This window comes from Dendropsophus ebraccatus, chromosome 12 (assembly GCF_027789765.1).
Source record: "Dendropsophus ebraccatus isolate aDenEbr1 chromosome 12, aDenEbr1.pat, whole genome shotgun sequence".
Lineage (NCBI taxonomy): Eukaryota > Metazoa > Chordata > Amphibia > Anura > Hylidae > Dendropsophus > Dendropsophus ebraccatus.
In genome coordinates this window covers 30,387,173-30,401,705 of record NC_091465.1, presented here as the reverse complement: position 1 = coordinate 30,401,705, position 14,533 = coordinate 30,387,173, and the positions used below count along the sequence as shown (strand labels likewise).

At 42.4% G+C, this 14,533-nt stretch overlaps 1 protein-coding gene across 5 annotated transcripts in view; it reads right to left on the bottom strand.

The window, feature by feature from the left end:
• The window catches only part of SAMD11 (sterile alpha motif domain containing 11), a 141,823-nt gene that overhangs the window by 41,225 nt on the left and 86,065 nt on the right, over window positions 1-14,533 (bottom strand). For all 5 annotated transcript variants that reach the window (XM_069948690.1, XM_069948688.1, XM_069948689.1 and 2 more), the window contains exon 6: window positions 950-1,042. In XM_069948690.1, coding sequence (XP_069804791.1) covers window positions 950-1,042 — 93 coding nt within the window. The remainder of the gene's footprint in view (window positions 1-949; window positions 1,043-14,533) is intronic.

The following is a 14,533-nucleotide window of genomic DNA, read 5'->3' as shown; positions in this document are numbered from 1 at the left end:
CCAAAAACTATGTGTAAACCCAGCCCTAGACCAGGACTCCTCATGTGGTACATTTGCATTTCTATAAACTAGCATAAAGAGCTAAAAAAAAAAATCTACTTAAAGGGTTCCAGGCATTCTGTTAATTCTTTGATAATATACAAAAAAAAGCCTATAATCAATAAAATTGCAATAATCATGAATTACAAATTGAAAAACAAAAATCACATCCCAGTATGACAAAACATTAACAACTGTAAAAAAATACAATATGGAATATGTTTTTTTAATGTACAGGACTAAAATTTCCTTTAACAAAGTTTGAAGGGGAAAAAAAAAAAATATTAGAAAATTGGCAAAAAGTCCCAAAGCCGATACTTGAATTTCAAATTTGATCCAAGTGCGAGAAAAGTTACGAGCCCCTTGTCTCTATGGATGATTCAATAGAACGAGCTCCGGAATAGCGTTCTAATAAAATGTAAATAAGAGGAATAAGATTGCGGGGGAAGGAAGTGCTTACTGAGAATTCACCCCTAGATCCGTACACATTAAGAGTGCGGCAGCAGCTGCCAAAAGCCCTTTCAATCTGACACTGCCCTTCCTCATCCAGTCTCTTGTTGGCAGCTCAGAATGGATTGGATCGCGGCTTAATGTCTGGGCTGACATCATGTAAAGTTTTAGCCGCCTCATTAACACCCATCTGCATGCAGAGCAAATCATTAGGGCACGGAGGAGCGATGTCCCTGATAGCAATGAGAGGGTGGGCTAATGAGCCATTCTTATCCACTCGGTAGCCCTTCTCCTCCTCCCTCCTGTTACACTTTGACACTCCACAAACACATCACCTTGACAACTCTCCCTCCCTCCATCCACGCCCCTCTACAAGCCTTACAGCCACCCCACCCCCCCACCACCACCACCCCACCCCACTTGCAATCAGCTTTAAGGAAGTGCACGGGGTGCCACTTACCCTTCGGAGACTCGCTTCTGGCTTTCTTGCTTTCCAGCGGGCACTCGCTGTTACTGTTGGGAGAGCATTCTCGCTTCTTCCCTAAAAAGTCATCTACGATGAAAAAAAAAAAAAAAAGGAGAATGTGAAATAAAGTCCAATAATAATACGCTGTATGATACTTAGCACAGAAAGGGTTAAGGAAACAGAAATCATAAAAAAAAAAAAAACATGCAAAAAATGAAAGGAGACGGACTAGCAACCCACTACCCACTAAGACAACAATGATTTCCGTCACCCCCCGTGTGGTGCATCAGCCGGGGAGGGAATCAATGAAATGATCTGGAGCCATAAAAATATTAAATGCAGGTTATTCTTACTGAGATTCATCATCTGTCCCCTGTGTGTTTCCACAGCTTTCAACCCCTGATGCTGAACAACTACAAAAGAAGCCTGAAATTCTCGTCAGCCTCTTTTCCAAATGCTTCTACAACAGCCCTGGTCTACGTATTCCCTGCGCTCCCTGCCTCTCTCTCTCCTCGCCTCCTTGGCTGTCTCTCTCTGCCTTCGCGACTGTCTCGCCTCCTCTGCCTGCCTGTCTCTTCCACTTCTCTGCCCTTCTGCTTGCGGATGCTACGGAAACGTCAGACTCTTTTGCATTAGTGAAGCTCTGCGAGCCAACGCAAATATCTAATATACAATTACAGCGTCCCCCTGCACAGATTTCCAATCAATACCCTCCTATTATGTGGCTGGGGGAGGCTGGGAGCCTGATACTGCTGCACACGGCAGGAAGGAAGAGGCAGGCTGTCATTGGAAGCTTCAAATTCTCATCTATCAAGAGCTTGTTATAGAATAGATGCAGCATCTTACAGGAACACGCTACCGTCAGAGAAAGGGCTTGCTGTGCATGAGCGGCGTACGGCGCACGCCAATTATACCGTGTTCCTGTGTCTGCATAAATGAAGACGCGTTTTTCACAATTACTAGATTTATGGCAATTGTGCTTATTGTTCTGGGTCATTGGAAAGATTAACTCTATGTGTCCGGAGCTCCTTGGTGGTTTGGATTTCTATAAAAGCTTCTCTAATAGGGCTGCTATGGGCATACAGAAATTTTTCTTTTTGGACGACTACATCTAGCGTCACCGGACTGCTGCGGAATAAGTCGGCGCTATATTAATGAAGCAATTATCCAGGTTCTACGTTAGAAATAAATATATATATATATATATATATATATATATATATATATATATACAGATGGCAAACTATATTTGGCCATGTCTTACAGCGAGCGTCTCGTAAAGCTGCGTTGTGGCATAGAGGGCAGACAAACAAGCACGGGCAAAGTTTGTACAAAGTCACAGACAGTGTGCTCGGTCACGATTTCTGCAAACACAAACACTGGCAAGTCGCCATTCAACCTTCAGCGAGTGCTTCTGCCAGGAACATTACAGACAAGGAAGGGCAGGAACCTACAGGCTTGGAGAGGGAGCCAGAAGCTACCCACACACAGACACAGTTACCCGCGGCTGACAAACACAAACAGAGACGCTCCGCCATCGCTGCGACGCAATACTGTCGTAGAGAAGAATGTCATCAATCTGAGCAATGTCTGCGACATATTCTTAGAAACCCTATATGGCTCATGATGAATGCCCCTAATACTAACGGCGCAGGCTCTGTGCTAGGTCTGACCTGCCATATACGCAGTATAATTCTGAATAACGGCACTCATTTCCAGGCCACCCACGTGCAAATGGTGTCAAAGGGAACATTTCTCAAATACGTGGAGACAGGGGTCATATGATATAGACCTGTCGGCAAAGAATTCACTGTGAGAGTCCACAAAAACTTAGAGCTCCATAGCCCTAAGACAAAACACACATCCATAGACCAACACTATACAAATGGAGCTTTCACATGTTTAGCCGAATAGCTTCTTCTAGTGTAACTGCATCATTGTGCAACTATAACATCTGCATAGTTAAGCTATAGCACTGCTAGTTTAAAGGGAACCAGTCCAAAAACAGTATCTTATACTGATTATAGTTCTGGGTGTCCTGATTCCAATGTTGTTTTTACTTTTTAGCTACATACCACACACAGTTTCCAAGATATAGGTTTTTTTGTGTTTACTATCTGTACTTATCACCAAATAGTCAGATGGGTGGGAACTTTATTGCAAAATAGGGTGTGGATGGCAGACTAATGGTCCGTTTAGACCGTTTAGAGTGATAAATCGCCCAATTGATCGTTTAACGATTTTGCAGCAACAATTAGTTTTTTATGCCAATCAGTGTTTAGACGAAGCGATAAATCCAAAAAAAAAAAAAAAGTTTTTTAGATCTTTTTAAGATCGTTTAAGGCCATCTCACACACTAGGGTTAATCTGTGAAAGACTGCTTAGACGAAGCGATATGCGAATTATCAGTCAACGATGATTTGAGAACATGTCAATAAATCCGATGAACGATTTCTCACTAGTCGCTTGATCGTTAGCGGTGTTTACACTGGCCGATTATCGCTCAAATGCGATCGTTATTACGAAAATATGAACTATAATCGCTCATTGTAAATTGACCATAAGGGGATATGATTAGGAGGCTGGGGGGGGGGGTAAATCATGCTCAGGGGGGTGTAAATATGACGCTCCTAAACACAACCCCTTTGCTTAGCTTTCACACCCTATTTTAAAGTAAAGTTCTAGGTGATCTGACTATTCGGTGAAAAGCAGGGGGCATCACAAAAAAAGTAAAATCCCCATTGGAGTCAGGTTATCCAAGGCTGATTAGGTAAGTAGAAGGAAAAGGTAATCCTTCAGGAGAGCACCAAAAGGCGAATAGAATCTTATATACCTTGCAAGCTCCCCTTTGAATATGTTAACTAGCCCTCCTCCAGAAGAAAGGGTCTTGTTCTATGGTGCTCCAATAGGTGGCACTAGAGAGTAAGCGCTCTTTCCATAGGTTATTGGAAGAATTTGAAAATATCAGAGAAATCGCCTGTATATGCTCTAAAACTGAACAATCCATATATATCCAGACGCGCTTGGTAGAATAACACCCTCCTGTAAAGAAAAAGGCTGGTTGTATTGTTCTATATGTTGGTATAGCTATCCAGCATGATGGGTTAACTGGTATCATTTCAGCCTATATGTATTTTTGCATCCGTTGTACTGCTACATGTGAGCTGGGCACACCTTGATGCGCGCAAATGCCCATTCTGTGCCCAGGATACGGTCTCCTAACAGCTTGTGTTTATTGGCTTGCAGCAGAGCAGATGTGTGTGGGATAGGGGTAGGCTCTGGCTCAGCTATGAGAAGTCCTGTCCCAGATCTCTAGAATTATTTACGGAATTGGCCCTGGCGTTGCCACAGGAGTATGTTTGGGAGGCCAGCAGTGACAGATTACAGGGCAGATGATGTGTCGCATTTCCTCACAACGTTACAGGTTTCAGTCGAATTAAAATGTTACTGATGGGGAAGAGTATTAAATGGATATGGATATTGAAGAATGGCAAGAGTGATGTCAATTCATCTGGTTTCATGACACATACGACTAACACAGTACTTTCCTGTGAACCTTAGGTCAACAGACAGAATTATTTTTGTATGACCAAGTAAAGAGAAGGAATACCCCCTTACATAAACCCATATAAGATAAAGCCTCTTCTGTCATCTCTACCAGTTTTTGGTGACCCATCATTTTCCATTACCAAACTTAGATTTGCCAATTGAACCCATAACACATTACTTAATACCATATCAATGCATCAGATTCAACATTCAGTAATCTTGTAAAGCTAGAGGTCAAATGGTGATCATATCCCGTCCAGAAACAGATACAACTGAGAAATGGCTCATACCAGTAAAGATATACTGGTATATACGGTTCTTTGATATTGCTTCCTTCATTAGATTTAAACCAATGCTCCCATCACTTCATCATCACCCAGGAGTCCTGCGCTCCATCCACAGATGAATAACGCTTAAACTGAACCCTATGAGAAGCTGTTGTGCAGCTATGCTCTGTGTTTGTTACTGTGTAAGCCTTATGGCTGCCTGCGAGATAAGCCAAAGGTTGGTGCACAGATTGCAGATACGGGAAAGCGTTCAATCAGGGCTAAACCTCTCCAAGGGACATGCAGACTCCAGACTTGGATTTAAATGGCGAGAAACTGGTTTTTGCCGTTAATGTAGCAGCTGAGATTTACTTCTGCGTTATTTCTATAAACCTTAAAAAACATAATAACCCATACTCATTCAAGTGAACACAACAGAGCTTTAACACCAAGTAACGTCCATTTAAGAAAGTGGCACTGTTCCTGGGTAAAAATATCCTGCCAAAAATAAAAGATAAAAAAATGCAAAATATGTACAAGACTTGTTCCTATGTACTTGATACATATATGAAATAAACCAACAGTTTATTTTATCAGTTTATTTATATTTTGCAGCTTCAGTTGCCCTGATGCCAACACTATGTTTGGTTCATTATCTGTAGTTTCCCCCGAATAGTCAGATGGACGGAAACTTAATTTGAAAAAAAAGAGGTGTGAGAATCAGGCTTAGTCCACACCCATCTCACTTTTCCACACCCATCTTTTTCAGAAGAAAAAGAAAAAAAAAAAAAAACAGTCCAGAAAACTATTGCCCTCCTACAAGCAGTAAGCCCCATTTCCAGCATGGCGTCCAATAAACAAAATGTAAATGGGAAGCGTGATCACCTGCATATAGGGCCTCCTGGCTTCCTTACTAAGTCAACACTACCCATTGGTGCCGCAACCATGAGTAGTTATTTTTTACAAGGCCCCATAATGGGGATTCACATGGTTTTATTTTACTATAACTGGACTAATGGGAAAATTATTGTACAGACAATCCCCCTGGCAATGAAAAATGGTGGTCTCCATCTGGTTGGGGACGGTATCTTTACATCAAAAGACTATCCAGAATTTTGTATAGATGTAATGATCATTCCGTCGCAGCAGCTACACAACCCCGCTATTAGCTACGTTCATTATTCCTTCCACATACAATTTCGGTTTTGCTTTTTATTTTTCTCGTCTCCTTCAATTCCCATATCTTTTTTCATTTTTTCCCCTTGATCTAAAACTCTGCCGCCTCTCCCCTTCCTCTCGCTGCCTGTTTCTTTTTACAACCGTGTCTCCTTTTCTTGGTTCTCTGTGGAGCTCTCTGTGCTATTAAGGAGCAACCTGCAGGGCAAACACAGCTGCGGGAGCAAGCATTAGAAGGCGGCAGCAGCACATCGCGCCTGTGCCCAGCTAATGAGGCAGCACTTAACCACACTGACTTTAGAGAGCTATGCCACTGAGTCCATCTCTGTGCTAAGCGCCCCAAAGTGCACACTCCAGAGCTTGGCATAAGCCACCAATCAGTGGGGCCACCTCATCTCCTGTCCGTGACACATCAGATGGCACAGGCTTCTTAATTCCTTTCTCTTATTCCCTTAATCTGTCATCTTCATCAGGCTGGGGAAGTGGCAGCCAGCAAACCAGGGCTCCCGCACAATCAATCTCCACATTACAGCTGACAGAATGGTGCTAATAACTTATTGATCTAATGTTTGCCGAGCCCCACTGGGGCTGAAGAGCCGCCACTGATTGGCTCCAAGAGCCGAGACTCTGCCCAGAGCAAAGCGGAAAGCTTTCAAACTGTCTTCTTCATGAGGACCAGGGAAGCGGAGAGGAGGGGGTGGAAAGACACGTACAAGAGAAGGCAGGGAGGCGGCAAAAATAGAGGAGAGGAAAAATAATAATAATAACTGTAGAGATAGGGCACATTGGGGTGTACCCGGGACAGGTCAAGATACCACAGGAAAAAAATAAGGGACAATGCACCTAAACTACTGTACTCCCATCAGTGCCATGCATTAGTGTATATAAAGAGCCAATCCGGGATGGGGAGGGGATCACTATAGACCGTTAGGTCAGTTTCACAGTAGGGAAATAAGAATACATTCTGAGCTAGCCTTATGACCGCAGGTCTTGGTCTGAAAGCAGGTGAGATGACCCAAAGCGACAGCTTGTCAGATCAGACCTACAGTCAGGGCAGGACTCAAAGCTGTAATACGCTAGTCTAAATCCAGCCTTAAAGGGGAACTCCGGCAATTTATTATTATTTTTTTTTAAATCAATGGTACCAGAAAATTATACGGATTTGTAAATTACTTCTACTTCGATAGAAATATAGAATCTACTTCTACTTTAAGTCCTGAATGTCATGCCAGGAGTGGAGTATTCTTTCCTCTGCTGCCACTTCTGTCCGTAAGGCCCCGTTCACACGTAGCAAAACTAGCGAAAAAGGCCATTAGCCTCCCTCTCATAATGGGAGTCTATGGGAGGCACACGCTGCTGTTCTCACAGAGTCTCTCCTCACTGAAGAATGAACACATACATTCTTCAGCACGGGGAGAGCAGCAGCGCGCGCCTCCCATAGACTCCCATTATGAGAGGGAGGCTAACAGCATTCTGCCGCGGACAATTCCGCTAGTTTTGCTACGTGTGAAGGTAGCCTAACAAGAACTGCCCAAAGCAGGAGAGGTTTTCTATGGGGATTTGCTACTGCTCTGGACAGTTCCTGACATGGACAGAGGTGGTAGCAGAGAGCACTGTTTCAGACTGGAAAGAATCCACCACTTCCTGTAGGACATTAAGTTGCTGATAAGTACTGTGACTTGAGATTTTCAAATAGAAGTTATTTACAAATCTGTATAACTTTCTGACACCAGCTGGTTGGAAATTTTTTTTCTTTTTTTTTTTTTTTTGCTTAGAGTTCCCCTTTAAGTTGTAAAGTCCCAAACTGGTTACACACATAGGATTTTGAACGGTCAGAATTTAGACGAGGAATCGTCCATGGGTTCAGTCACACAAATGATCCCACCAGTGACACCAGTGTGATTTTGAATGGAAAAAAAAGTATTTTTTTCACAAAATGGTGCAAATGACTGAGAGTCCAGTTGGTCAACATTGCTCATCAAACAATAGTGGGCCAAAATGACCAAAAATTGTCATTTTAGGCAACTTTTATTCCTTACTTCTATGGCCAGCTTTACACATGGGGGTTTGTGGACCCATAGGTTACAATAACAGTACAGCTATATGTAAGTATGCAAGAGTTACCACAGGAACAGATACTGTTCAAGTAGAGATAAATGGTTTTAGGGTTATAGAGTGCAGACACAATCAGAATTCATGGGTATAGTCAGATTTTGGGAATATATTGCTCGATTACAGTATGGGTGCAAGTGGAGACAGGCATGATCTGATCTGAAGTGCCTGTATGGGCTATGTATAGTTCTAGGACAAGAAGAACTATGCCAGGCTCTTCTATAGTGTTCACCAATTGAATTACAGACAGGAAGTCTACTGAACTGCCTCCATGGTCCCGAATGTACTTGTATGTCTAGTTCTGAGAAACTTCAATAGTACATGAGTAATGAATAAGTCACCTTTCTCAGGCTTTGAGCTATACACTGCATTCTTATCAGGCGGTGAAGGTGTAAGCCATGTGGGCTATAGGTGTGGGCAGACATGACACTCAGGAAGTATATGAGTCACCGCACCACACTATACAACACGGTGTCAATCAAAATCATAACACTCCATCTGTAGAGAGTGGCATATGGACAAAGCCACAAACATACATTATCTGTCTCTGTAACAAAATAAAATCCTATATGCCTGAAGACCGGTGTGATGAAGTGCCACTGAGCTGAAACTCTATATATTACTTTTTTTTTTTAAATCACTTTGTCATAGTACTGTACAGTGAGGGAGAGAAATTGGATATCACTTCAATATAGAAAACAGGTGATGTTTGTGGGGAAAAAGGGGAGGGTTAAAGGTTAGCATGGTCCTCATGCATGAGGAAAGGAAGTCATTACGTTGTAAGGTGAGAATATTCAAGGCTCGGGTTTAGCTCGCACTTTGTCATTTCTACACAGCTGCAGTGCTGACAGCAAGGCACATCCAAGGTGCAGATGACGCAATGCAGGGGGGCAAGAAAAGAGGTCAAGAAGCCAAGCGTGAAGCACTGACATGCCCATAGACAAGATAACAACCTGCTGTATGTAAAGATGGTCTATGGAAGCAACACCTTGAAAGTTGTGAAAACCTCGGAGATGTAACCATAAAACAAGTCCCACATCTGCACCGACCCCAACCCATTAAGGACATTGGATATCTAATCTTACAAAATTTTGGAAAAATTCTTCAAAGCTTCCATAGTGACGGTACGATTCACCACACACAGCCCTCAACTACATTGTCCTACAAAAACTTTCTTGGTGTGAGCGCCACAGACATCCTTTCTGCAGCCCTCGATAGGTTTCAACTTTTCGCTCTTCCTGCTGTGACCGTCTCCTTTAACCGCTCACTCTGTCTCAATTTTTCACAGCCAACTTCACCCCTGTCAGCGCGTCTCCGCTTCGCTTTCTTGTGTGCAGCGAGCTGAGGTTTTCACGGCCTGCCGTGCAGCTGCATGTACAGGAGCCAGGTGAATCCTGAATTTCTGTCACGCCGATTGCACACAGATACGGGCTGCCCATCCATACAAGTGCTCATCAAGAATCACGCCGAAGAGCTGACAATCAAACCCGCACGCGAATCTGCAAGCCTGTCAAGTTGCTGAATGTGTAGAATAATGGTCCGCTACCCAGTAAGCACAATAATTGCACCTATATAGATGTTGGTAACTTTAATATGGGTATCATATATCACTACATGGACTGCCATCATTTCAAGAACGCTAAATAAGCACTTTCACAAATCTGGAGGGTGGAAGTTCACCAACCCAGCCTAAAAGGGGTATTCCCATCCAAAACAATGCAGATATACATGTATTATGTGCAAATACATTCATTTAGCAAACTTTCCCTCTTCTCCTGATATGCCGCTCTTTCCCTCACAATGTTGTCTGGGTTATTCACCACCACTCTGCTCTAAAAGCAGTGGTCTGGCTGATATATATTACATAGTTATTTATTTCACAGTATATACCCTAAAGGACAGATATATCAAACCTTGTGTAAAAGAATAGTGGAGCAGTTGCCCATAGCAACCAATCAGATTTCAGCATTCATTTTAGAAAAGGTCTCTGGAAAATGAAAGCTTGAATCTGATTGGTTGCTCTGGGCAACTGCACCGATATTCTTTTACACAAGGTTTGATAAATATACCCCTATATCTCTATACAGTACTCTACATATAGACCACTGCCCACTGCTTTTAGAGCACAGTGGTGGTCGGTAACCTAGACAACAAGCTGTCAACAATGGGAGCGAAAGAGCAGCATATCAGGGAAAGGAGACAAAATTTGCTAAATTATTGCATTTGGAAAAAAATTTACTACAAGTATAACTATACTATTTGGGATGGGAATACCCCTTGAAGTGTTAGATTGTAAACAAACAAAACAGAGGGTGGCAATAGAGAGGGTGACAGGATCGCCTCTCCCTCCCTCTCCGCCGCTGATGACAGCGTGCCATGTCCTTGGGCTTCAGGGTATATCACGTGCAGCCTAATTCAACATTAAGCAAACACTCTGTGCCACTGTCTAACAGGTGAGACCAGGATATCCTCCTGCCTCCCGTTAACCCTTTCAGAAGAAAAATTGCTGAAAAATATTTTTTCTCCCAAAAATATTACATTTCATGTTATCCCGTTACCAAGAGAGCATAAGAGTACAGTTAAAGTAACGGCATGACAGAACATTTGACATTTGTACACAGATGCAACGGACATTTAAAGGGGAAAAAAAAAGTTAAAAAACAACAAATCAGAAAAACTAAAAACCATCTAGAAAATGAATAAATACAAACATGACCCAAACCTGAAAAGCAGATTCAAAGACATCAAATTCATTAGAAATTTTAAATGAAAATGAACACAATGAAAAAGAAGAAGAAAAAAACAGCTAATAAAGAGAATCCCAGCTATGTCATGCACACATTTCATGGCATCTGACAGTATATTACCAGAATTGCGAAAGATCCGCCGTGTGGATTGCAGAGGAGTCGGGGTTAAAGAGACAGGTGTCTGCAAACACAGGGCCATAAGAGAAAGGGCATGTGAGGCAGAGGAGGAGGGCAGGTGCAGAGTCTCTCTCCCCCTCTGGGCAGGGCGAATTAGCTAAAGTGGATGGTCAGGATTGTGCTTGTTTACAGAGACACCTCGAGCCGCTTAAAGAGGCTTCTAAATCTGTGTTTAATGTGCAAACCTGCAGCTTTCTGGCCTGCCTTTGTCAGGAAGCCTGGGCTGCCTCATCCCTTTGTATGTCTTCTCCAATTAAGATTAAAGTGAGCCTTGTGCTCAGCTCATCCCTCTCTCTCCAGATAAAACCTCTGAGCTCCAGCCAGCACTGCACCTTGAGTCTTATCACCTGCTAATCTCATCCTTCCTACAGATAACAGGCACTTTCTGCTCACACAACATTTCCCGGGTGTTATGCAGCCAAATACAGGCAGGATCCTAACTAAAGGTTTCTTTCTGTGCCATCCGCCGTCAGCGAGACATGTGCCCGCTGGTAAAGCAACCCACAGATCACATGTTCCTCCCTACTGTAAAAGATAACAATTTCTTTGGAAGCTCAAAAATAGTGATCACACCAGTTATCAGAGCACATGGATGAGGAGGAGAGTAGTGTTCCCTAATCTGCGGCTCTCTGGCTGCTGCAAAACTACAGCTGGCACTATGTGATGGGAGTTGGATTTTTGCAACCGATAGAGAGCCATGGGCTGGGGAATGACCAAGGTGCATGACGGGAGTTGTCCTTTTGGAGCAGCTAAGGTGTTTAGTGGAAGTTGTAGACTTGTTGCCACTAGAAAACACAACCCTAGGGGTTTACTTATTTAGGAAACCTGCATAATACACCAGCAAATAGATGTAGGTCCCAGTTCTGCAACCTGCCCCTATCTGTGGAACAAGCTCCTACTGCTTACACAACTCTCATTAAAGTCAAAAGGAGTTATGCAAACTGTACATAACAGTTGGCTCGGCCAGAACCACTGATCAGGGAACCGCCTTCATTAAAGGGGTTTTCCAGGATAAGAGAAACGTAGTTGCTTTCTTTAAAAAACAGTGCCACCTCTGTCCACCGGGGGGGAGTAATACAACTTTGCCCTATTCTTGCAACAGATTTAAAAGGGGTTGTCCAGCGAAAATCTTTTTCTTTCAAAACAACTGTTGTCAGAAAGTAATATAGATGTGTAATTTACTTCTATTAAAAAATCTCAAATCTTCCCATACTTATTAGCTACTAAATGTCATGCAGGAAATGTTGTTTTCTTTTCAGTCTGACACAGTGCTCTCTGCTGACATTTCTGGCCGAGACAGGAACTGTGCAGAGCAGGAAAGGTTTTCTATGGGGATTCATAGAAAACTGAGACAGAGTTCCTGTCTCGGCCAGAGATGTCAGCAGAGAGCACCAAGTCAGACTGAAAAGAAAACATTTCCTGCAGGACATACAGCAGCTGAAGTATCGGAAGACTTGAGATTTTTTAATAGAAGTAAATTACAAATCTATATAACTTTAAATAAATATAGCTAATTTAAAAGAAAAAGATTTTTGCTGGACAACCCCTTTGATGTCTCCAACCTGGGAGGCTCTCTGTCCTATCTGGATTTCCTTTTTTTTTGTTGTGGGGAGGGAGCTGACAGCCCCATAGCCATCACTAGTGAGAAAAACACTGCATTTTGAGGTCTTTTCTAAATTTAGGGGCTGCAGATATGAGATCTCATACATTCTGGAACCTAATTTTACCTAGGCTGGATTAAGAAACAAGATATTAAGGTCATAAACAGATTTTTTTTTTCGGACTATACTATACTGCTGGTGTGTAATCACATAATCTGCCTATAGACCTGCAGATATTCTATGTGATATGACCAATAGCCCAAACCTCTGCAATGTCATAGCAAAATCCTCCGTGTTCATGTAAGGTGGGAAATCTATCAGACCAGAAGCTTGATCGCTGACCAGACACTATAATTTACAAATGGAAGATTCCTGGAGCAGAGAGACCTTATCCGCTATTCCAGGTAGTTATTATAACCCTGTACCCGGACTGATAACAGAGGACACATCAAGCAAACCCAGAGTTAAAGGTATTACTTATAATCACAAGAAAGGACCTAATGTCTTATAGCTGATAGATTAGAGGACGGTGGATATGATGCATGTCAACAGAACACATCATTGTACATAAATGGCGGTATACAGGCTATCCTGTCCCCTGAATGGTAATGTAGTAAACCATATTAGGGAGTTGCTTTTATAGCAATTACTTAGAGTCCATTTACACAGGAAGATTATCTGACAGATTATCTGCCAAAGATTTGAAGCCAAAGCCAGAAACAGACTATGAACAGGGATCAGGTCATAAAGGAAAGCCTGAGATTTCTCCTCTTTTCAAATCCATTCCTGGCTTTGGCTTCAAATCTTTGGCAGATAATCTGTTAGATAATCTTTCTGTGTTAATGGACCCTTACTATGTGAATTATTAGCTTTAGCTACAGAAGGATTTCAATAAGCATGGGGCATTAGTCTGCAAATAGTCATGTCTGATTTTAGAAGTTAATGGATTCTAGTTTGTTTGTATGTTGGTTATCGAGGTGAATGTGTAATTCTTCATACATAGGGTCTAAAGTTACAAGATACAACTGTATTAATCTATATATATATATATATACACACACACACACACACACACACACACACACACACACACAGAAGACGGTCAGTATGCCTCACTAACGCATTTCCAGGATTACTGTCCATTCTCAAAGAGTAAGGGTGGTAACATCTCACACGCGTATGTACTGGCTCCTGTTTTAATATGAATACATACTTTGGATATCATTTATGAAGAATATGTCAGAAATTTCTATAAGAACAAATTAAAGGGAATCTGTCGGCTCCAATTCATGTTCCAAAGTGCTGACCCTGTCAGATAGCTGTTAGGTTAAAGAGACACAGGGTACCTTTCATTTATCCTGCTGTGCTTCCAGGGTGTAGAAAAAATGCTTTTATTCTTCTATGCAAAGTGTCTATGAAGCATTCACAATCTCCTGAAGTGCTGAGGTCTGTAACGCCTCCTCAGCCCCCCTCCCATCCCTATCCCTGCTTGATTAACAGTCAGTTGGTGTCCCGAGCAGGGTCAGGGATGGGAGGAGGGGTGGTAAGGAGATATTCTGGCTTGCCACACTTCAGGAGCTTGGGAACTCCTCTTTGACACTTTGCATAGGAAAATCAAAGCATGCTTCTACATTCTGGAAGCACAGACAGATATTTGAAAGGTATTATGTGTCACCTTGATCTAACAGTGTCAGCAGTTTGAAATGTGAATTACAGCTGACAGATTCCCTTTAAAAGATTTGACTTTTTTAATCCCTGTAAGGAGACAGTCAGCTGACCTGTATTTCAGGCATTACTGCTTACTTTAGAAAAGACCGTAATATCTGAAACGCGTTAGTCAAGTCCTGCTGATTATCTCCTGTTTTAATATGGATCAATAACGCCCAATCTTTCTTCTACAGGAGCTGGATCCCCTACTTTTACACCAATTGGTCTGCAGGTCTTTCTATG